The sequence below is a fragment of the Athene noctua genome, chromosome 7, assembly GCF_965140245.1.
Source record: "Athene noctua chromosome 7, bAthNoc1.hap1.1, whole genome shotgun sequence".
Classification (NCBI taxonomy): domain Eukaryota; kingdom Metazoa; phylum Chordata; class Aves; order Strigiformes; family Strigidae; genus Athene; species Athene noctua.
In genome coordinates, this window is record NC_134043.1 from 35,855,375 (window position 1) to 35,879,464 (window position 24,090).

General features: G+C 40.3%; 1 protein-coding gene across 7 annotated transcripts in view; it reads left to right on the forward strand.

Moving 5' to 3' along the window:
- The window catches only part of MYO1B (myosin IB), a 171,678-nt gene that overhangs the window by 77,227 nt on the left and 70,361 nt on the right, over positions 1–24,090 (forward strand). For all 7 annotated transcript variants that reach the window (XM_074910655.1, XM_074910657.1, XM_074910656.1 and 4 more), the window contains one exon: positions 11,414–11,529. In XM_074910655.1, coding sequence (XP_074766756.1) covers positions 11,414–11,529 — 116 coding nt within the window. The remainder of the gene's footprint in view (positions 1–11,413; positions 11,530–24,090) is intronic.

Here is a 24,090-nt window from a genome sequence, read left to right on the forward strand (position 1 = left end):
GAATAAATTTTTTGTCTTTTGTAGTCTCTTTCACAGTAGTTATGACACTGGATGTTTGATGTTGGAGATCCTAGTGCCAGCTCCATTTACCCCTTTGAAATTCCAGATGTTGTCTGCAAGAGCTCCCCTTGCAAGAACATTCAGATCTGGATCCTCTTGTACCATCCTGGGTATGGTCACTGTAAATACTTGAGGAAAATCAGCTATGTTTCATGCCATGGTGCAAACAGGGCAGTAAGTGTATTCCTAACAGTTAGAGAACAGACTACAGCTTGATTACCTGTTGTTCAATTTTATGTGTGTTTGATGGAAAGTTTAATGGACTTGGGTGTTAGGTTGCATACCAGAGCGCAAAGCTGGAGGCTGTGCCTATAAAAATAAGCATAAAGGCTGGTGGAGCTGGAGTTAGGCCAAATATTCTACTAAAGACCATCAGATTTTGCAGTAATCTCATGCTGAGTGGCTTTGGGGGGAAGGGCTCATTGGGTAACATGCATGTGTTAATTGGAAATGGGAATCTTGGAGTTTAGTCATGTCTGGAAATGTCTGGGGTATGTCTGACCAAGAAAAATCTCATTAGAAAGCTGTAATTGTTTATTGTGTTCTTTTTGCAACTCTTAAACTTTTCATTGATAAAATTTGTATCACTTTTTTTGCAAAAGTTATTTTCTGTAAATATCAGTAACAAAAGCCTATGAGAGTTTTTCTCTAACTTTACAGAGTAAAACGCGGCTCATGGGTAATGCAGTTAGCAAGTAGAAAAAAATAACAAAGTTGATTATTTGAAGGTTCCAGGGAGCATTTTGTGTGGTCAAAATGTGTGACCTAGAGACCGCATGGAAAACTTCAAATAAAACTCAGTTTGTATGTGACTGATGAATTTTCACTCATTCTGTTGAACTCCCTTTCTGAACTTTTTTTTTTTTGTTTTAAGTTGGCTGAAATATGTTCAGCCAATCCAGCTCAGCAATTATTTTTCCTTTGTATTTTGGGATACTGACAAATGGGAGGGGACATCTGTCTATATGTGCATTTACAGTAATTCATGAATGGTAGAGATTTGAGATATATTATACGTGTCCTCTGAAACTTATTTTTGTACTGGGTTTGTTACTTTGAGATGTGTGAGGAGTCTGGAGGGGAGTGGAGCTGCGTAGGCTCACGGGAATCAGCCTTCAGAGGCCAGATATGGTCTTATTCTGCTGCCCTGCACATTTTTCCCTGCAGTTATGTTGTTTCTTGAAGTCTTCCCAAATTTGCAGAGGTCAACATTTTGTCCCTTACAAGAAAATGTTTGTTTGCTTTTTGTTCTTACAACAAAACAGAATCTTTCTCTGATGTCAGCGTTTAATTTGTATTTTTTGTGCGTGGAGTTTGTGGGCTGCTTTGGGCAGAAACGGTCTTATGGTACTGAACACATGTTGTTTTATCACTGAAACATTAAATATTTGGCATTCCAGGGCAATAACTCAGTGTTAGCTGTTTGAGGTAGCATCCTTGTGGCTGCCTTCTGGTGGTGTGACTATTTGTGAAACAAGCACACTGCAACTGAGCTGCTTCCTGTTGATCTCTGTTGTTCTAAATGTTTTAGGGGTAGCCTTTTGCTCCTGACTGGACTTTGCTCCGCTATGTCTGTCTGTATTATTGATTCACTCCCTTATCAGCTACTTTACAGTATTTAGGACTTTACTGAATTGCTGTCAAGCATAGCAAATTTATTCCTGCTGCACTCATACCCATATCTGGTATTCCAGATGCTATATTTGGAAGAAGAGGGTGGGAGACAGAATTATGTGAATGAGACCAGTTGTTTTGGTCTGCATTGGCCTTGTGTGACCATCCCTCCATGTAACTGTTGCTGTTGTGAAGAACAGAGTTTTGTGGTATTGGGAAACATAAAGGCAGCTTGCTGGGAAAATCTTTGTTGTAATATGATCAAGTGATTGTTAAACTTCAATTTTATTCTCAATTTCATTACCTTCTGATGTCAGCATGATCATATTAGTCTTTAGTGTGTGGTTTTTGAGGCCAGATGGTGTCTTTTGTTGGGTTTTGAAGAGGGTTTTTGTCCCCTGGGGTTTCGGCCACATCCTAGTTGCATGCATGCCTGTTGGTAGCAGGTCTGTGCCTTTGCTGCTGCTGCAACAACACACAGAGTCTAACCCCCTGCCAGACCTGGCCCTGCTCTCTTGTACTTAGCTGTATTTACTTGTGTTTATCCAGCAAGTCCAGCCTGGACTGCTGGTCTTCCTTTGGGAGTTTGAGGAGTGGCAGGTGTGGTGACTGAGTTGTTTCTTAAGAGGCAGGATGGTTTGAGAGGCATCCATCTGCCTGTGATGGGAGCCCAGGGGACCCAAGTTTCCTCAGATCTCCTTCTCTTCCTCTCTTGGGAGATGCCTGCGTTGGCTTGAGCAATTTTCCCAGCAGTGCCTCCACAGTTTCCCTCTTTGAGGGAAGCTACCAAGTTGTAGCAATAATATTGTTGCAGCTGCCACAGGCTAAGGCCTTGAAGCCTGCTGCTTCTGCTTCAGATGTGAAGATGGGTTTGTGTGCCCAAGGCACATCTTTTCCTGTGATAAGCTTGCAGTCTAAGAAGTAGTATTCTGCGTCCCTGTAAATCTTGCTTTGCTTGTTATCTAGGTTGAAATCCCATTCGTCCTCTGTCCCTTTGCATCAGCCTGCTTTGGTAAAACAAACTTTGTAACTTGCCTGGAGTCAGGACTAAAGATTTTTGCAGCCAGTAGGTTGGTTACTTTTAACCTTGAAGTGCTTCGTGGGAGGAGAGTTACTTATCTCAAGGCAGTGCTTTGTTTCTTTTCCTTCTTGTACAGCTCCCATGATGCTGAGCACAGCCTTTGAGGCACTTAATTTGTAGGGCCATATTCAATATCTGGGTAAAGGAGTAAGAAGACATGAATAAGGATCACAGAAAATTTTATGTATCTTGTGGGCTGCGTGTAGGGGTCGTCTTCTCTACACACTCTCTTTTTTGCCTCTGATGTGACACTGAAAAAAGAGATAAGGTATAGGAAATGCCTCCTGTAGGGCCCCAGGGACTGTTACAGCATTGGCTCTGCCCCAAAATTCTGTGTATTTCTTTACTAAGGTGATGATGACATTTTGGGCTTTTATTAGTGGTTTCAGTAGACATTATATGAAATTAAAACACGAAAGGAAGATTAATGAAATATGGCAAATAACAGAAATAGAAGTAAAAGCATCCAAGTACTGTAAAAACATGGTTCTCATGGTGAAGAACATAGGTTAGTCTTGGCTGCAGCATGGCAGGAGACTTCCCTCCCATGTTTTGTTCGTACAGAAATAATGAATTATTTTGGAATGAGTGCTCTCACTAATGTTTTTCACCAATGATTTCTTGGCATAGACTATCCAATCTCCAGCTACTGTTGCTTATGAAAACAAGTCTTTATCTTTTCAAAAGTGAGCAAGGACTGATAGTCTGGAGTATTTAAATGCCCGCCTTAAAACTTCTCATGCCTGCTTTGGCTTGACTTCCTCATCACTTGCTTTACAGGTTTCGTCTGTAATTGCATCCTGCGTAGGAATTTTGTTTGTTTATGTAAAAACATCCCTATGTAGTCAGAGAGGCGGATGGCTGAGATGATTAATCTGCTTCATTAGTAACAACAGTGGAGTCTGTCATAATGATTGTGAGGTTATCAGCAATATTCAGTGAGCAGAGGAGATATTTCTGTGCCCTTGAGAAACTCAGAAGAGAAACCTGATAATCTGCACATGCATCCTCTTTAAGTACTCGCTTCAACTTGCCATGTGGGTGTCTTTCTCTGGCAAACGTTCTGTTCTTTCTTCAGGGCTCGAATCTAAAACAGGTTGCAGTACGATCAAGGGCATGTTCCTGGCCGGTGTGGGTTACCTGTAGCTTATTCAGACTGCTGTTGTTTGCACAGTGACTTGCAGGATCAAGCCCCTGTAGAAGAATATTGTAGCAGTGGTGTTACTCTGACATAGGTTGCCTGTGTGGTCAGGGTTTGCTTTGGGATATAGATGTGCGCTTCTGCCTTTGTGTTACCTGTTTGAGCTTTGTGTCTTGAGTCATTATATCAGCCATCAACATATTTGGTACATGACTGTGATACATACTAATGCTGAAATTTGTCTCCTCCAGCAATAAGATGGTTTTGCTTGAATTGTGGGTACTGTTGCCTCAGTTTCTTCTTTTGCTTGGTTTCTGCCCCCTTCTCCCAGATTTCAGGAACTCCTCCTGTGTTCAATGTAGTTTTCTTGGCAGTCCTTACTGTCCTGTCCAGGTTTTACAAGGCTGCCTATCATAATTAATAGCATTAAGCACATATAATAGTTTACCAGCACTGGGATTTTTTTCGCTATTACAACATACAGACTTTGTCCACTATATTTCTGGGACAAAAATAGTATGTCCAAGAGGGTAGTCTTGACCAAGAGACTTTTAATCGTCATGGGGGACAGGCTGTGTTTGTTCAGAAATCCATTATTATGGTTTTTTGCTCAAAACCAAACATAATTAGAAAGAACTTCATTAAAACTACAGTGAAAAATAGTATCAGGGAGAAGGAGAGGTTTCTACATATATATATATATATATATATATATGTATATGGAGACAAAGAGAGGGGTGGGGGAAAGACTACGTATGAGAGTCTGGTTTATATTTTAAGTTTACTGCAGACTAGCTTTTTGAAAAGTAAATTTTCAGCATTGGCTTTCCTTCCAGTGAGGGAAGTGGAAAAAGCCTTTATCTGTAGCAACTCACTGATTATTACATCTTCTTTTAAGCTGGTCAGGAACTTTGCAGAGATGCTGTATTTGCTGAGAAATAATGAGAGGAGTCAAAGCACAGAAGTTTCTTTTGCTAAGGACTAGTGTTATGTGATGCTGTGTGAGTCCAACCCTTGCTGGATATGGGAAAATCCACACAGAAGCTCCTGTTCAAGGAAATCAAACTTTGTTAGCTTTTGTTTTTTCCACTTGATCATTGCTTTTTGGGATCCTGGGGGTGGTCCTGTGTAGTTGCTTGCAGATGGTATCCAGGCTCAGTGAAGCAGGAGGCATTGGCTCAACACAAAATGCAGATGCACGACTTGGATCACAGGTAGAGTTATTTTTTTATGTGCTGTCATGAAACTGTGCAGGCAAACCCTGGAGTATTACAGAATGACATCCTAGTTTGTTTGTTTGTATTTTTCAAGTACCCAGCCCATCCTTCTCCACCAAACAATACAAACACCTACACAGTAATACAGTAAATTAAAACCCCAGAATTAGTAATAATGGCCTAAGGTGGTTTTGCTTTTAGTCTTGATCTTTTCAAATAATAGCGTCTTGCAACTTTGTGAGTGTTTCAGACCTGAAAAACACAATAGACCAGGAGGGTGCATTTAGCTATTTTTTTGTGGCCAACCACAATGAAAAACAAATTTGAGCACACAGCATGATTGTTCAAATAATAGATGATATTTTAATAAGGTACTGATCTAGTTGCTAATGTTTATTAAAATGAGAAACTTCATTATGGAATATAACACATTGCAGTGTTAAATTTGCCAGGTTCTGTCTGAGTTTGTGACGTTCAGAAAACAGAACATGTAAGTACAGGCTTCCTCTGTGTCTGCCATCTCCTTGGCCTTGGCTATTCTGAGCATGCAGCAGCACATGTGCTTATGAGCTGGCAAGATCCAGAGCCACAGTAGTTCATGCAAATACAAATGAAAATGGGTATTATATTAGAAATACAATTTTGCATATGTCACATTAAAAAAAAAAACAAACCAAAAAACCCAAAACAAAACAGTACACAGCCCTTCCCTCCTGCAAAGAAAATAGTGCTGCCCAAGTCCTGGTTCTGGATTTGTTCCAATAAAATCAGGTCACACTTCTCTTTGATCTTACTTCAGTGTCTCTCATTTCAATGATTTGTTTGAGTGATGTGATCTGAAACTGTTCAAAGTTATAGGAACCCAGTACACTTGAGCATAATTAATATTAAAGAAACATGCATTATGCATATCTGAAGTATTAAAATTGGTCTGCAATAAGTGGAAGAATCGGTATCCACACTAGCAATCTTTTTATTAGAATATATTTTCTATTTTTATGCTCCAGGCTTTAAAAAATAAGTAAATAGAGTAATCTTATTGGGCCCTGGGAATTCAGCACACTTGCAGGGTATATTAGCAATTGGATATTTTACAGCAGGAGTGACTTGTGTGCAGGAGCAATTTTTGTGGACCGTTACAGGCTACCATGGGTAAGAAGTTGATTTGCTTTTAACAGACTTGCCAAAAGTGATGTAAAGTACACTTCCAGAAGGTTTGCAGCAAATCTGTGTAGCTGCTTATTGGTTTTAAATTCTGCAGAAGGTTGGTTTACAGAGGATGCCACAGGATCCAGGAAAACTTTTAAAGATACAGAGTATACTGTTATGATAGCCCCAGCTCTGCAGCTTCAACTGCTGTTGATAAAACGTTCCCTGGCTTCTGCAGCTGCAATCTTCACTCTTCTTGCAATACGCCAGGGGCCCAGACTAACTTTACCAGGAGGAAAAATAGCTTCACTAATACACTGTGTCCCACAGTGTGAAATGTTCTGATAAGCTCTACTAGTGGTCTTCTAAACGCTCTCCGTCTGGCCTGTACTGCCTCTTCCCTGTGTATCAGATTTCACCTCAGTGCTTGTGCGTCCCGGCTGCTGAGGTGTGTTGGGACCTTCTGCTGGGCTGTCTCTAAGGTTTTTACAACTTCTCAGCTGGAAGGGTCCACAGGCAGTTTGCCAGTTTCTAGCAACAGCTTTCCCCAGCGCTTGACTAGGAAGAGGCTGCTGCCTGTAGTTTCTCCCAAGCAATGACGGGAGCCTCACACTGTCTTTCTATTTCAGACCTCTTTTTAAGCCAGTCTTAAAGCTGCTTGCATTAGAAAGGCATCAAAGGCCTTTCAAGGCTCATATAAGCTTGAAATAGCAGTAATATCTTGCCCCAAGCAGTTAACATTGGCTTTCCGTCTTAGGGGGTTTCTGAAAACCAGGCATCAAAATGTCTTGGTCATTGTATCTCTCAACTGTACCTAGAAGTGATGTGTAACAAATATCATCAGCTTCTGCAGTTGAATTGTGATTCAGAAGTTTCTTCCTGCTTGGGGATGTTGTGTTTACTGAACAGGAATCAATTGTATGCATTGTTCTGGTGGAGAATGCGGAATGTGTTGTCATTTGACCTGATAAAAATTTGAATGCTGTTTTCCACAGGTGAAGCGTTAGCACGTTACAGTGTTGCTATGCTACATGACAGATGCACTGTTAAACAGTGAATGAGAGTCCTTTTGGTTTGGGTTCTGGACAAACACATCAAGGAAGCAGAATGTGCCTCTGTGAGTTATTGCAATAAAGTAGAAGTTTGGAGACAGGAGTATTACCAAGAGTCTCTAGTTAGCAGAACTTGAGGAGACAGCAGATCTTGCCCAAACTTGCATAATGAGACCATGTCAAAGCCAAGAAAGAAATCTCCTGACTGCATTTTGTGTGTTCAACATCATGAGGACATTCCTCTGGGGTCTCATTTTTTTCCTTAAACAGGGAAAATGAAGGATCTCTTTAGTCCCTGGGGTGCCATGGTACGGTCTCCCACTACTCTTGGGCGTTCTGCTTTCAGCACTGGAATGTTTCTGTGCTTGTTGCTTGCTCAAGGATTTTAAGTCATTTATTTTGTTTGTTTATAATAGAGTTCTGGTGGGAAGGCAGATGTTATGTGGGAAAGCTATTTTCTGGATCTGTTTATCCCTGTTATGTGGAATCTCACAGACTACCAGTAGCAAGTAGCTATTAGGCATCAGCTTTGAGATACTGGCGTTTTATAAGAGGAAATGTATTAGTTCTTGTAAGCAGCTTTGCAGCAAAACCAGTGATTTCTTGGCATATTTTGGCTTGGTGTTTAAAATGGACATGAGTATGTCTTTGTTTCTATATAGTCATTTGACCTTTGAAATATTGGTATTTTAGGAAATGGTCTGTATTTGTTCATGCCTGACAACAAACAGCTGACTTGAATTCCCAAAATACACTGTCTAAGCAATACTTAGCTATGAAGAGATGGTTCTAAATAAACCTCATTTGAATGCCTGTATTCAAAGTTAAAAATCAAGGTTTTCACTTTCACTCATCTTTCTTTATCTTGGTGTTTCAGGGTACTGCAGGGAACTTTGCAATTAAATTGTATGCTATTATGGTAGAAGAATAGCTGGAAAGGGCAAGTCTTTTAGTTCCAAAGAATTCCTGTTTCAGAATATAATCTTCAAGATCTGGCCTTCATATCTCTTCTGATACTTTACAACACTGATTTCACAACAGGCTGAATTCACAAATTTTTAAGATTTAGGAGGAGACAAGTTAATATATTAATGTTTTATCAGGAAAAAGCCCTAACTGGGGTATCCATGCACTTGTGAAGACTAGAAAGCTTCTTAGTCTTGGGTTATCTGTTATTCTCGCCAAGAATTTGTAGGCTTGCAAATTGCCAAAGCCGCATGTGTTGAGAGAGCAAAGCAAATACTGTAGAAAGGCAGTTTTTGCATTTTTTCTCGTTCAGCCAAAGAGATTAGACGTAGATGGAAAACACTTTCCTCCTTAGGGGGAGGATGACCACAAAACTAGAACAAATTTTTTTTATTATTTGAAGAAAATATATATAAGCACACACTGTGGTGTGTGTTTGAAAGAATCAAAAATCTTAATTATTTGGGGATGTTCTCAACAGTCTGTATCAGAATGTCTTTGGGGGCGTTTGCCTCCTGCGTGGTGGTGCAAGGCAGGTTGGAGTTGTACCTCTTTTGAGTTGCAGCCTGGCTGCCAGGATGTGAGGCACCTTCAGGCTTGCTCCCTCTCGCAGCGCTCTGCATGGGATCTTGGTGTGCTTCTAGGGTATTTGCTCTGTTTGGATGCATGAGGGGAAACATTTTTCAGGTTTCTAGTCAGTTCCAAAGGAGAGTAGAAGGTGTGTGTCATTTAGAAATGGCGAGTCTTTGGCCCAATTAGTGGAGTATTGTGTTTCATTGTAGAGGCAGTGGCTGCTTCTATTTTATCCTGTGGGTAGTAAACACTGTAAGGATGAACTACGAGAGTCTCTGGAAGCCTCATGCTACTTGTTTTATCACTGCAGTCTAGTTTGTTCAACTGTTTTAAATGGGACCGAAAATGCCATGTGAGTTCACAGCTTGCCTGTGCATATGCATGCTATGGACAATGAGAAATCTTGCTCTCCTAGCTTTCTGCTTAGGACCAAATTTGATTAGCATTTAGCAGAAAATTGCTTTAGACATGAAAGTTAGATAGGGAAGGGTTAAGACACTGGAGGGAAGGGTTGACATCCAGAGGGACCTGGACAGGCTGGAGAGGTGGGCATGTGCAAACCTCATGGAGTTCAACAAGGCCAAGTGCAAGGTCCTGCACATGGGTCAGGGCAGCCCCTAGTATCAGTACCCTGATCTGGTATCCCCAATGATGGGATTGAGAGCAGCCCTGCGGAGAGGGACTTGGGGGTATTAATGCATCAAGAGAAACGTGGCCAGCAGGGTGAGGGAGGGCATTCTCCCCCTCTACTCTGCTCTTGTGAGACCCCCCCTGCAGTGCTGTGTCCAGCTCTGGGGGCACCAACACAAGAAGGCCATGGACCTGCTCGAGTGGGTCCAGAGGAGGCCACAAAGATGCTCAGGGGCTGGAGCACCTCCCCTGTGAGGACAGGCTGAGAGAGTTGGGGGTGTTCAGCCCGGAGAAGAGAAGGCTCCGGGGAGACCTTATAGCGGCCTCCCAGTGCTGAAAGGGGCTACAGGAACGGTGGGGAGGGACTCTGCGTCAGGGAGGGTAGGGATAGGATGAGGGGTAATGGTTTTAAACTGACAGGGGGTAGAATTAGATTAGATGTAAGGAAGAAATTCTTCCCTGTGAGGGTGGTGAGGCCCTGGCACAGGTTTCCCAGAGCAGCTGTGGCTGCCCCCTCCCTGGCAGTGTTCCAGGCCAGGTTGGACGGGGCTGTGAGCAACCTGGGCTAGTGGAAGGTGTCCCTGCCCGTGGCTGGGCGGTGGAACTGGATGATCTTTAAGGTCCCTCCCAACCCAAACCATTCTGTCATTCTCTGAATTTGTGACTGCAGCTCTGGAGGTAGTTCTTTGCTCTACTGAACCTGTTGGTGAGTAACTCAGGGCCTTTGCGCCTCTGTTCCCATTTAAAAATGGTTATTACAGCATATCCCTGTAAGAAAAGTTGGGAGAAATCCAAACAGTCATTACAAGGTGCAAAGGTATCACTACAATTAGGTCATTTAAAATCATAGATCTACATAAAAAGCACTGTTTTTCTTCTGGAGTTACTAGTAAATATAATCCAAAAAATGGGAACATGTGGCTTTTGTGTACAGTCTTTACACCTCCCAGGAAGTTCTTGGTTATCAGAAAACTGTGTTTCACCAGATGTTACTTACTTATTTCATGATTGTGGAAAGAGATTCCAAACACTTTGGGTTTAGTCTTTGGTCAGTATCTGCAAGCGGGGTGGAATGTGGTTTTGGCGTTTTTTGCCACTCACATGTATTTGAATGCAGCCCTTGCAGTAGGAGGGAGGCCTAGAGAACTCTGAAGCACCCGGCAATAGGCTTGATCAAGGCAGGTTAATTGTGTCATATGCTGACATAGTAATCATGGTGTACAGTATTGGTCTTCATTCAGCTCGGTAGTGAATGGGACCTAACAGAGTAAAACAATGCATTGCTCTGTCTGCTTTCCAAGGGTAATGGCAAGTATGTTTACAATTTGGAAATAAAAATTAAGTTTCATGTCTGCTGAGGAACCACGGCAAGACTTCGACTGACTTGAATCCTGACAGTAAATCTCTCCTTCGACAGGAACCTGTCAGAGGCTATTAGCGTTCAGGTTTCTTCTCTCTGAAGCTCTTCTGTGCCCAAGGCTTTGAAGAGACGCTGCAAAGCTCCTCCTTGGGTGAGGGAGTGCAGTCCAACTCTGGCCTTGCTTTTACGTGGTTTTGCATGAGTGCCCAAGGGCTACAGCAAAGCTCGTGTGACATTTGCTGTGCAGATGGAGTTGGTTCTTCGTGAACATCTGTGTCCTTTTTCCTTCCCCTCCCCCAACTGAATTAGTCACAGAAGTATTGTACGATAGGGCTTTCTTTTAAAAAATGTTCATAAGAGGCTTTCATTATATAGAACTAGCTACTTGGTACCCAGCAATGATTGAGAGAGATTTAAAAGGTGTTTCAGAGTCTCTGTACATATTTATTCGTCGCTACAATTAGACTTTTTGTTTGGTTTTGCACAATTATTAAATGGGAGAATAATATGTAAGCAGCAGAAGTATGTTAAAATGAAAAATCCACAATCATTTCTGTTTTCCTTCAACAGACATACATTGGCAGCGTGGTGATATCAATAAACCCCTACAGATCTCTACCCATTTATACTCCAGAGAAAGTGGAAGAATACAGAAACCGAAACTTTTATGAACTCAGTCCTCACATGTAAGTACAGTGAAGAAGTTTTAGTTTTCATTCTGTCCTGAAACAGATGGTACCAGCTGTCTCTCTCCTCAAAAGGTCTGTGTTGATTAAAGCAAGCAGAAGAAAAATCATACCACCACTCCCCCCAAATGAATTTTTATTAGTTCATTCTTATTTTAAAGAGAAGTCAAGATGAGTTATTCTTTCTGTTTCATGTATTTAGATCCTGGTATGTGCATTTCAGAATATTTTTCTGTAATTGTTAGCAGTAGCCTTTATTACTGCATTGTAAAGTGAGTTGTCTTTTTTCAAGGAGATCTGTTTCTTTCAACGTCCACACTGCCTTGTGAAAGCCTCTAGGTGTTAAATATGTTTGATCCATATAACATTACTTTTGGTATCTGAAACTCTTAATTTCTCTTTACGCAATGCAGAAAACAAAAAACCCCCCGTGGTGAATGCAGAAAACAAAAAACCCCTCGTGGTGAATGCAGAAACATATTGAATGTGTCTGAATGAGAACTGTAGGAAAAGAAAAGCTTGATCTCCTCTCCTCTGTGCTGGATGAAAATGTGCCCATTCTAGGAGGGCAGTCAGAGTGCCATGAATATATAATGCAAATTTTAAGGCTAAAATATACAGCATACATAATATTGCAAAGAATGATTTGCATATGATGTAAATTCCAGGTCTAAATTTAGGAATAGAAGACTTGGAAGTAGGTATAATCTCTTATTCTGACTTTCATTCACCTTCTGTAATCCCTCTACAGGGGTGCCTATTGCAAAGAAGTCAGAGGCCTTGCCTTGTGGTTATAGAGAACTGGCATGATCTGTATTATTTGGGCCTGGTCAGAATTAATGAGAGTAGTGGAACATGGTTAAGCCCTGTCCATAACAGGACAGGACTTTGATCACAGGTGTGGGTGGTATGGCTGAAAATGAGGTCTTCAAGGTCTGTCTGTTGCACTAATTGTTTTATCTTGTTAGATGTGGTGAGAGTAAACCCAGCTGTTCCTCTTCTCGGCGTGATGCTGGGATAGAGAAGTGTTTCCCATGAGTTGTGGGGTTGCTGTCTGACTTTGCAGTCGCGTATTCAGGAGACTGACCTGAGTGATCAGCGATTGGATAAGTGTCTAAACATGACCATAAATTTATGCATCTTCCTTCAGTGTTAGCTTTTAGGTTAACAGGAAATTATGTGTGGAAAGAGTTCTGGAAGTTATTTTGTTCTGATGAATTTTTTGTCTTCACACTTCATCTGTAATTTTTCCAGATACATTGGCTGAAATACAAACAGTCAGTTAATCAGATAGAATAAGCTTCTGGTAGTTCTTGGCCCTCTTAGATCTAAACTGTGGCTATGAAAAAGATATAGAAAACTATGGTTTTCTTTCTTTACAGCTTTGTTTAGCAAGCACAATTGCTTGCTAAAAGAACTTTCTGCTCTGCTAACTTTGTTCAGCTGCATAAAAGTTGCTGTCATATGATGGAGGATTTTAAAAATAAAATCTGGGAGTTAAATGACATTCTGAAAGTCAGTACTATGTACTTGGTTATATGTTGAATCAAGTATGTAGTAATATATTGATCTCCACGTTTTTCCGTCTCTCTTGAGAGATGGTTTTCCAGAACAGAAGTGGTCAACAGTCACTCTTGTATGTATTATGAGAGTCTTAGCTTGGTAGAAAAATATTTCATAAACATAATTAATCACTAATAACAATAATTGTATGCTCAGGCTGCCATCTCAGAGCAAGAACTTCTGGAGTCCAAACACTAGAAATCTACTTTAAGAGCAGTAGATTGAAGTGAGAAAATGTTGAATTTTAATTTATGTCAGGAGATCTCAACTGTGTCATAGTAATAGATTTTCTCTGCAAGTTTGGATAGAGTGCCAAGCCATGAAAAGCGTAAGATTAATTTGTCTTGGACAGGTATGATCTCTCCACAAACTTTCCTTATTTAGTATTGCTCCTGTGTGAATATTTTGTCTTTTGATGCCCGCTGAGTAGATAAAATATCTTCAAAAATACAGGATTAGGAAATAATATTTGTTATGGTTTCTTTTACAGAGACAGTGTTTTCAAAATGTAGAAAGATAAAAGGATCTTACTTTATGGTCACCTTGCTTCCCTTCCCACCTGTCTATAGATGCTTATGAGAACTGCAGAATCAAGAGAGTCACTTTTGTCTCTGCTGAAATTAGTAAACTTCTCACCACTTTTCAAAGATACTTTTCAAATATTGTACATGTATAAAATAAGTGCTGTGTAGGCTGCCTTACACCGTCTCTGACAAGCCTAAAAAACTTTTCATCCCCTTTAATGTATAGTGCCTTGTAGCCTGAGGATTCATGCCAGTCCAGTTACTCTGTGAACATAAAGATGTTACTTGAATGCTGGTTAATGGACCATGAGTTGAGCTTGCAGGGTGGCTGTATAGTCCTGCTACAGCCAAGCCTAGGCTGTTGACCAGCAGGGCGCTTGCTTACCACACTGGTCAGTATGGGCCAAGAACTGGCTTTGGGACAGAGCTGCTATTATCCCAGTCTTGGAGTTTGCAGCTAATTCTAGGGTTGACTGATCTGGGGGTAGTAGTCTGCTGTTAAAAGCAGGATCCAGGCATATCTGAGGAGGTTGCTGTAGTTCCACAGAGACCTTGCAATCTTCAAGGTGGTTTTTTTTAGCTGCTCAGGAACTTTAATGAAGAGAGGCTGTGAGACAAATTGCAGTTTGTGGTATTTCTTCTGATGTGGGGGTAAAAAACTCCATACTCATTTGTGGAGATGTACATACTTATTTTTCTTTGATGTGTAAATCTCTGTTGAGTGAGCCATGGCCTCTTCAGAATTGATTGTGGGTAGACCCCCTGTACCATTTAAGTGTGCTTTGGGAAAAGACTGTTGGTTCCTATTGTGTAATACTGAGCAAAGCAAAACACTTGAGTGTTTATAAGGAAACTAATGCATATGACCTAGAAAGTGTGTCTGGAAATAAAATGATACATAGTGTGTTTCTTAATTCAGCATCTCCTTTGTACAAATAATCAATCTAATTTTGTTATGAGTGCTAGCTAGAAAAATGCAAACAATTAATTGCAAAAAATTTCTAGCAGTAGTTTGGTTTGAGAATCCTATAGAAATCAGCTCGATATGGGACCAGAACTCTTCCGTCAGAAATAAATGTGCTGTCGCCTGTTGGCATGATAGTTCATATTCTCCAAGGTCTGTCATTTTGGAAAGAACCTTCAGGTTTGGGAATCCCAAGTCTTACACATCATCATGTCTGGAGCACAGTGCCATGCGATGTTCCCAGAGCTCTGGCTCTGTGTGGGGGCTCCTGGGAAATGAGGAATTTGAATCCTGTTTTGGTTATTTTCCAAAAATTTTGTATGACCTTCTGTCTATGCTCGAGGTATGTCCAAGTGTTTCAGTGTGATGGATCGGTATAGGGAGGATGTGCTTGAGAATGCCAGCTGTCCCAGTGAAATATCTAGCAGGCTTGGTGAGCAAATGAAAACGGGAAGGATATAATGACATGAGGGAAATCCATACCTAGCGATTTTTTTCCTAAGTGGTCATTGAAGGAAACATAGAGGATTGAAAAATCTGTTCACGTGGGTTTTTTTAGCCCTAATCTGAAAGAGATGGGGAGTGAACACCTAGTCATCTGTTCTGTGTTTCCTCAAAAGCGTCTGTGAGAGTGACTGACGCTTTCAGTGACGCTAGTTAATACTTAATTGCAGGGTTTGGGATTTTTTTTTTTTTATGATCTTTGGAAACTAAGGCCACAGACAAACTTTGGGCAGCCAAGCTGAATTTCTGGGAGAAAGTTTCTGGTCGGGTGATCTTGGATAGTGCTATACCTGATAAAGTTTGATCAAAGAGGTTTTAATAGTTTATTCCCCCCTTTAAAAGTTCATTTTCTCTCTGTTGTTGTGGCACCATGTAATAAAGTGTTACTTTTCTAGGGCTACCAGAATTATTGTTTTCATAGTCTGTGGCTATTTGCATAGCTGTAATAGGAAGTTTATGAAGCCTTTTAATTGCTTTTTTTCCCCCAATGTTTTGTTAATCTTGCTGGTTTTGTCTTTATCTACAAGGCAGGATCAAACTTGTCTCTGACTTGACAGAGCAGAATATGACATTTCAGTGTTCAAACAGTTTGCTGCTTGATTTGTGCAGTCCTTAACACTTCTGTTCTGCTCTTTCAGTTGATGTAGTTATTCTTTCAGTTGATGTAATTGCTGTTTTGCTTACCTTGTGGGTAAGCTAGACATGAGAGAGAGCCAAGCTGCCTATCTTATTTACACTGACTTCCACCAGTGACAAAGGCAGCTGCTTGCATCTTTGAAGTGAAGGCAATAGGAAATAAATAGCTTATCGTACCATTTATTTGTAGCCACCGTGCTGTATCCCTTTCCTACCAGTAACAGATTTGCTTTAAGGGATTGCAGAGTAGGTGCTTTCTTGCATTTCCTTATCGACTGCTATCTCTTCCTGGTTACTAGCCGTTTTCCATCTCTGGGAGGTAGAGTGGCATGTGGCTTTTTTGCTCCCCTTTATGTTCTGAAATGCCTTACCTGCTCACCTTACAATAATCACAGATTATTTTGAGGAACAGAATAGATAGTGGCAACTGTACTGCTAACAGCAAGCTACAGGCAAATAAGAGCTCAGAGTCAATGTGCATTTTTTTAGCTATGCACTGAAGTATTTATGGTGAATAACTAGGACATTAGGAAAGTATCTGGAGAAGGCTTTTATCAGACATCTGTTGAATTCCACTTAGGCAATTTTGCTGTATATTTTATTTACTTGTTATCAGCTGTTTTAAGTCAAACATTTCTGAAGAGACCATAGTTTTCCAATTTAGAAAGACTAAAACTTTTGCAGGCAACTCCTGAAAACCAGCTTACCTTTATATAGGATACAAGCTCAAAGATACCAACCTGATGCCTATTAAAATGCAAGAATGAAGAATTTATTAATGTTCCCCATTTCAGCGATTGTCATAATAATTATTGAGACAAATCATTATCCTGCGGATATCTGCAGTTACTTCGACAATAGATACAATTTGGTGTTTCCTTTTCAAGTTTTGAGTCAATGTAAGCAAGGAATATAGAAGTTACATTTTTGCTTCTCGCTTTTTTTTTTTGCTGGTAGTCCAGGATTCCACATCCTTGGAAACACCAAGATTACAGTAACTCTTTTTTCCTCCTTGATTTAAAGCCAATATTTTTATCTGAAGGGCATGATAAAGCCCCAGCTGTGAAGTGTAGCTTTTGCCTATGTAAAACTAAGCTTTTCCCAAAAGGTAGCAGAGTTTTAAGATACACAAGAGTTATCTTTATTTGTTGAAGAAGGGAATGGTGGGGTGAGAGCTTGTGCCATAGTTTAGTGTCTTTCATTGTCCTGGTATGTTTATTTTAACATTTCCTTTTCAGTTTGTCCTTTCCTCATCTTCATTTGCTTTCATTTTGGGGTGTTTTTTTGGGTGTGTGTTTTCTTTAAAATCCCAGCGCAGCCCCCCTTCACCTTGCAGTATCGCCTTTTTATAGACCTTTTATTCTTCTTCCTTATAATTCCTGACTTGTTCGAGTGAACAGTGCTTGGACTTGTTCGAGTGGCTTGTCAGTGTGCCTCTTTCAGAAGAGGTTTATAGTTGAGGGAAGATGGTCACTTCAGAGGTTAGCTGGCAGAATTAACTGCTGGGCAGGGAGGGAACATCTATGTCTGACAGAAATCATAAATAGCAATTAGGGAGGACTGCCAGTATCTAATTGTTAAACCCATGCTATGAATGATTTGAAAGAAAAATGGGGGGAAAAAACCACTACAGAGAATACTGAAATCTTATTTTGGAAGGAGTTGGACTTGTTACTCTCTTAACCTCTGTAGTGAGGCAGTACTGGATATGTTGTATCCATGAATGCAAATCCTTCAAGTGTATAGATGAAAAGGGGATGAAGCATCACACTTGCTTCAAGGGTCAGAAGGACTTCATGCCTGAGAAGAGCTGCTTCTATTGCAGGCTGCCGGCGCGCCCATGGGATGCACTTAAATTTTCTTAAATTTTACACTTGGTAGGATACCCCAGAAATCCTTCTGAGAAAACAGAGTTTTGAGGAAGGCAGTTTTGATGTGGCCATATTGCAATGGCTGTGTGATTCTCTGAAGAGCATTGTGGAAGTGATTTGTGATCTTGAAGACTGAGGGTATAAAGCAAGGTTTCTCTTGCATACAATAAATATAGCTTTTTCCTGAAATTTGAGCAGGGCTATTTTAGTTGGTTTGGATAGCACATAATGCAGCCACCTCACCCTAGTGCTTCAGAGGTGAATATAGCCTTATTGACAAGAACAGTAGTTGCTTGTTTGCTGCTGGTATTAGATTGCATGAAATTTTGTAATAATGCATAATAATACAGGAACTGATTTATAGCAGGATGTGTGGTTGTAAGGAGGCTCAAAAAATGAACCCAACAAGTATAACCAGCCTGGAAAAGCAGTGTATAAATGCATGTTGTGCTTTATTTTATTTTTTAAAATGGTCTGGAGTGACATTTAGTCTGGATTCCCGAGTTCACTTTGATGAGTTTCCGTCGGTCCTCTAAGTAGCGCTGCCCCAAGTAAGAAATGAAAAGGCCCTTTAAATTCTTTTTGTATGGCACTGGTGCTGTCATTCTTCAGTAAGTGTCTGGGATACAAGATTTCCAATGTGAAAATATATCATGCTGTGTGTAGCCAGCTGTAGCACAGGTGGGGTGGAGCTGCCACAGCTGCATGCACACAGGCTCACCCAGACATCAGGTGGCCCGCTGTGTGGAGTCCAGGTGGATTTTTGTGCTTTTGTGGTATTTGAACACTTGCTAGGCTAGGAAGGAGTATAGTATATAGACTACAGGGGATATAAAAAACATCAAGACAAAACTATCTCCCAAAACACCCCTGGGGGCAGAGAGGACTCTGCCTCTGGTCTCACCCTCCAGCATCTGTTTGTGTCTCAGAAGCTACAGCAGCATGTACTGCCGTGACGAAATTATTTGAAAGCACCAGATCCACTGGCTCACCAATGATTTTGGTCTCCACAGCCATACCAGTTGGCAGTACCATCAGTCACAGCTCCTGAAGTCCTGCTGCCAGAGGCCCCCCTCTCTGGACAGGACCCACCTGGCTGCGGTAGAACCTGCTCATCCATCAGTTTCTCATTTGGAGAGCTGTGTGTAATCCTAGCCAACATCCACGTGTTCAGTGGACTTTTTGAAGAAGCTTGTAAGAATGCAAGAGTTGGGTACCTTTAAAACATAATGAGTTTGTAAGGGAAACAGTTAAGATCTGTTTCACATGCTTCTTTAAATCTCTGTTTGTCGTCACGGTATATGAAGGAAAATAATCTAGAGGCATCCTTCATGAAGTAACTGCTGGCTTAGAGCCTCAACAAAATAACTTTGTTTTCAGAACTGTTTTCAAATATTTACTTGTACCTCTGTACACAGCATACTTTCACATTTGACTTCAGTCATGCTGGGGATCAAGTCAAATGTTTTTAGTTACCTGTGATGATCTCTCTCCCTTTTTTGCATGCGAGTGTATTTGTTACAGTCTATGTTTATTTGTAAGCATAAAAAAGTTTGGGATTTGGCTAGATTGTTAGAGCAAAGATAATTTTTTAAAAAAAATAATCCTTAATATATGCTGGATAATTGGAGATGTGTGTTAATGCTTCAGTAGTCTAAACTTAACTTTTTTTGCCAGATCCCATTTCTCTCATTTTCCTGGAATGTTCTGACTAGTGTTCATATTATGCCATTAATATTTTTAGGACATAAAATGCTGAGATTTTTTTAAAATTAATTCGCATTGTCACATAAAGTAGAATCCCTCTAATACACACAAAAGGCTTGGGAATCCATTCAGTATGACTGAATTCTGTGAATGAAGTGGGCACTTAATTAAATAAATGACCTGCAATAATTTTTCAGTTTTGTAATGCAGTTCTCCAAATTTGTCAATACATAACTGCTCTTTGTCTCTTCTCAACATTTCAAATAGTTCTCCTTCCAGCTCTTCATTTTTATGGCTAGTCTAGAACTAAGATGAGCTCTTTTTTGTGCTGTTTAATAAAATGAAGTTCTTCCAATTAGAAAATTGACTGATGTTATGGCAAGACTGGGAAATAAAAGCATTTTTGAACACTTCATGTGGCTTTAAATGTAACTTGATTTCTAAAAAAAGATCCAATAGCTTCATTTTTCTTTTTCATTAGAATTATTTGACTTTTTGCGTACTGAAAAGTACTCATAAAGGAGACAATGCTGTGTTTCACTTCTTAAATGCAGACTGAAAAGTGAGGGCAGGTAGAGGCCCTGGCAGAAATGAGAGAAATCCCATTTTATATGCTGTATGTACACGGACCAGAATTTTCATTATGTTGTTCCTGAATTGGCAGCATGGTAGTCTCTTAAGATCTGGGATTTCAAATTGCAATTAAGAACAGCTGTCGTCCTTTCATTGGAAGTGTCTCATGGTGTTTAATGGTTGTCTTTTTTTCTTTCCTTTTTTTTTTTTTAGCAATTTATAACACACCAGGAAATGCCCATCTGCTATGCTAGGAGCCTTTGTCATGATTTTAGATACAGCAGAAACAAGGCTAATGTTTAAAGCCTGAAAGAAACCTCCGTAAAATTCCAACTCTTGTACCACCTTTAGTGGGCAGAACATTTTTCATTCACTCTCTCTTTATCAGAAACTTTATGCAAAACTCTGGGTACATCATGGTTAATGTAGTTTGGATTATTAAAGATAAACTTTTTCATGTTATGAATCAGGAAATACACAGTCTTAATATTTACTGTCTAGCACACTGAATAATCTTTTTCTTATGTTTTGAATAGATAAGAGAGCTAGGACTGGGGTTTACAAACAGAGGTCTGAACTACAAAGAAAGTTTAGTTGTGGTCATTTCAGTAAATTAGTTCAAATCTGCATTTTTCTTGTATACACAGTTTCCTCTTTATATACTACAGAAATGATTTTTAGTTGCTAAACCTTGTGGAATTCAAACTACAACTGATCATGATTACTCCAAGATGATTCTTAGTGAGGATGTATACACAGGACAAAAAAAAAATTGTGCAGTTGATACCCTCCTTGAGTACCAGCAGAACAACCAAGGATGTAGATGCAATACATTGTCCCTGGAAATAGTCCACGTGGGCTGAACTGAAGCCTAGTGTTTGAGCACTGAAGAAGGCTTTTCATTTCTTGCTTTGACCATTCATGGAAAGAAAATTTTGTATATAAAGCCACAAATCTGACGCACAAATTTGAGTAAATGCCATTTTATTGTCTGAATAGACGACGTTAGCTTGATGTTGTACCTGAGCTAACAAGCTCTCCGAAGCTCAGATAAGCTTGAGTGCCTACTTTGTCCAGGGGTCCATGAGTAGTACTTTAGTTGGAAAAGAGAGTTGGGAGGAAAAAAATAAGTTGCTTAAGGCTTCTTCTTAACGAACTAGATGGTTAGTTAAGCAGACTTAATAGTTACTTGCAAAATTAAAACGATTCAGTAACTCCTCTGAGTAAAATAGCAACATACCTGTGTAATTACTTCGTGTTGATGTTGCCCATCAGATGTTTTCCAGATAACTAAATCACTTTTATTTGCAGTTTTGTCACTGTTGTCTCCGATAAACTTGTGGGCACATGTATGCTAGCTTTTGTGTTACGGAGTCTGGATTTCAAATCTGATGATCAGCAACTTTAGCTTACAAATGGCTATGAGGTTGTGATAATACTCCTGTTTCTCCAGTATTGCAATATGAATTTGGTGGTGATACTCCTATTTTTTCCAGTATTGTAATATGAATTTGGTGGCATGCTTGGCATTTTTTCTTGATGGCAAACTATTGCCTTCCATTGTGGTCTGTTACACTGACACATGGCTGACATTTCTTTACCTATCTCACCAGGCAGAGCTATGAAGTCATTGCAAGATGTGTCTTTTTATGTGAGATGCTGTAGCTCTTAGGTGTGTGCAGCATACTGGAGTTTAGTTGTGCTGCAGTATGCTGTTGACTTGTGAGATGAGAGCTTTGAAAGTGTGTCTCTTTCTGTGAAGTGGGTATGTGAAACTGGGTACCTGACTTCACTGTTTGTCTTTCCCTGAGTACTGGAACATGTTTAATCACTTTAGAATAAAGGTATAAATTCATTTTTAATTCACCAGTTAACAGAGTAGAGCAAGCTTATCTGAGAGTACTTGATACTTCTACAGTAAAATTATTTGCAGTGAGGGAAGTCCCTGCGTTGAGTACGTGGTAGCAATACATGCTCATTGTGGAAGCCAAAACTTGACTTGCTGTATCTCTTCTCTCACTGCATCAGGAGGAAATTACTTATTTCTACCTTCTGACTTCAGGGTGATGCTTCTTAAGGCTGCAAATAAAAGCAAGGCTTTCTTTTTGCTAAAGCAGGAGTCCATTTTTTGGGACGGCAACATGGAACGCTGCCTGTTTGCTAAACATTTTTTCATGTGAAGTCATAAGGGCAGCACTCCCCTCTCCTCTGCCTCAGGAAAACCCCATAACCACTACAGCTCTGTCGTGGTTTCATTTGTGAGATCAAGAAGTCGCTGACATTTTCACACGGAGCATCTGTGCCCTGCCGCTTACTCATACAAGCTCAAACAAAGCCCAAAGGTACGTCCTCTTTAAAAAATAAATTAAAAAAGAAAAGGAAAAAAAAGTGGCTAACAATATATCCCCATCTGTACAGGAAAAGTCAAGCTGTAATGATCATTGTTCCTCTAATAGGATTATGCAGTCTTTTCTTTGAAATATTTCACTTCACCTGTACTCTCAGCCTGGGTTTTTGAAACAGCTATGGATAATCGTAAGGACCTGTGTTTAGACACAACTGATGTTTTAAAAATAAAGAATAATTATTTCTCAGCATTTTATTTTGATGAAATGTGTATTATGCTTAGCCACCTAAGTCAAAATGAATTGCAGTTTTATTTGCTGAGTTTACTTTTAGTGAGCTATTCCTATTCCGCAGCATACTCAAAGTATGTCTTGTTCTGCAGAAAAAGATTTCTTTTATGTAAAATTTGGTTGAAGTTGATGTGAAGTGACCAGCAAACTTCCCTAATTTTCAGTGCTGTATTAGGTACAGAAACTACTTCAATTTTCTGTAAAATATTGAGAGTCTGAATATTTTAGCACAGAAAGGGAATGACTGTTTTTACCTTTTCTTCCCTGTCCCACTACCCCTTCGTTTCCACATATATGCAAGAGCTTAGAGGTGCAGTTCAAATTGTCTAGCATGTAGATGAAATAGTAAACGGGGATTTTAAAAAAAATTGTATCCTCTAGTTAAACTCTCACAGATGCCAAGCAAGGAAAATCAGTTTGCACCTCTTTCCTTACTGTCTCATTCAGCTGTCTGACCACTTGCTACTCCATTTGAACCGGGGAGTGTGCTTGTTTATGGAATAAATCCTAATTTTTACAAACCCAACCTCAAGGGCTGCAAAGATTCACAAGGTCCACGGAGAAATGTGAGTCTCTTGCCACTGTCGTGTCTGGTGTACCATGAAACTGCTTCTCTTGCAGGTGGCCGCGTGCAGTCAGGCTGGCAGTTCAATGAAATGTCTGGAACTTCTCACAGAAAATATGGCTACCAAAAATGTTCAGTGTATACTTTTGCACTAAACCCACTGAGTAGGGAGTGTTGACTGGTTTAGGCAGTCATTAAATCAAGCATGCAAGTGCTGATTTATCTTAAGAAATAAATTACATCTAAGTCAATATTTTTTTTTAATAAAACAATAGAAAACATTTTCTGTACTTCCCTTCAAGGGTGTCCTGGCCCAGGAAAGTTATTTTTGTAAACAGAAGTGCCTTTTGCCCCAAGAAACATGAAATCCTTGCAGTGCATGTTACAACAACCTGTCTTGCTGTAGGTTTGTAAGAGTCCAAGCTGTGTCCTTTCGTGTGATCATGTAGGAGCTGGTTGGCCACTCTGGATAACGCAGCCTGGTATGTGGGGTGAGAGGTTGTTCTGGTTACAAACTCATCTGGTTAATGCTGTGCCTTGGAAATGGTAGTTACTTGTTCATGCTAGACCCCCTGGCTGAATGTTAGTATGGGTGAGGAGGTGTTGGTTACATGGCATCCAGCTGGCTGTTGTAATTTCATGGAACGGGACTAGACCAAGGGGAATCCAACCAAGCTGCTCTTCTGAAATACTCACGACATGGAATTACTTGCTTCCCCCCACCTTGGTTTATGTATATATTCACTTCAGCTGACAGCAGCTGGAACCTGCTCCAAATAAGAGTACACTGTTTTGATTCCCTTCTTTAGGCAACTAAGTCACGAGTTATACCTGTTGCTTGTCTGCAGGTGTTTATTGTGGGTACAGCTGGCACTGGTCCACGTTAGTCCAATTTGGTATGCCCTGGTGGGCTTTCCAGGGTTAATGTTACCAGGACAGGCAGTGGACCTGTCGGCTTGGTTATCTGCAGCCCCAAAGCTCTGTCCACTGCTCTGCTCTGCCACCATATTACATTAGT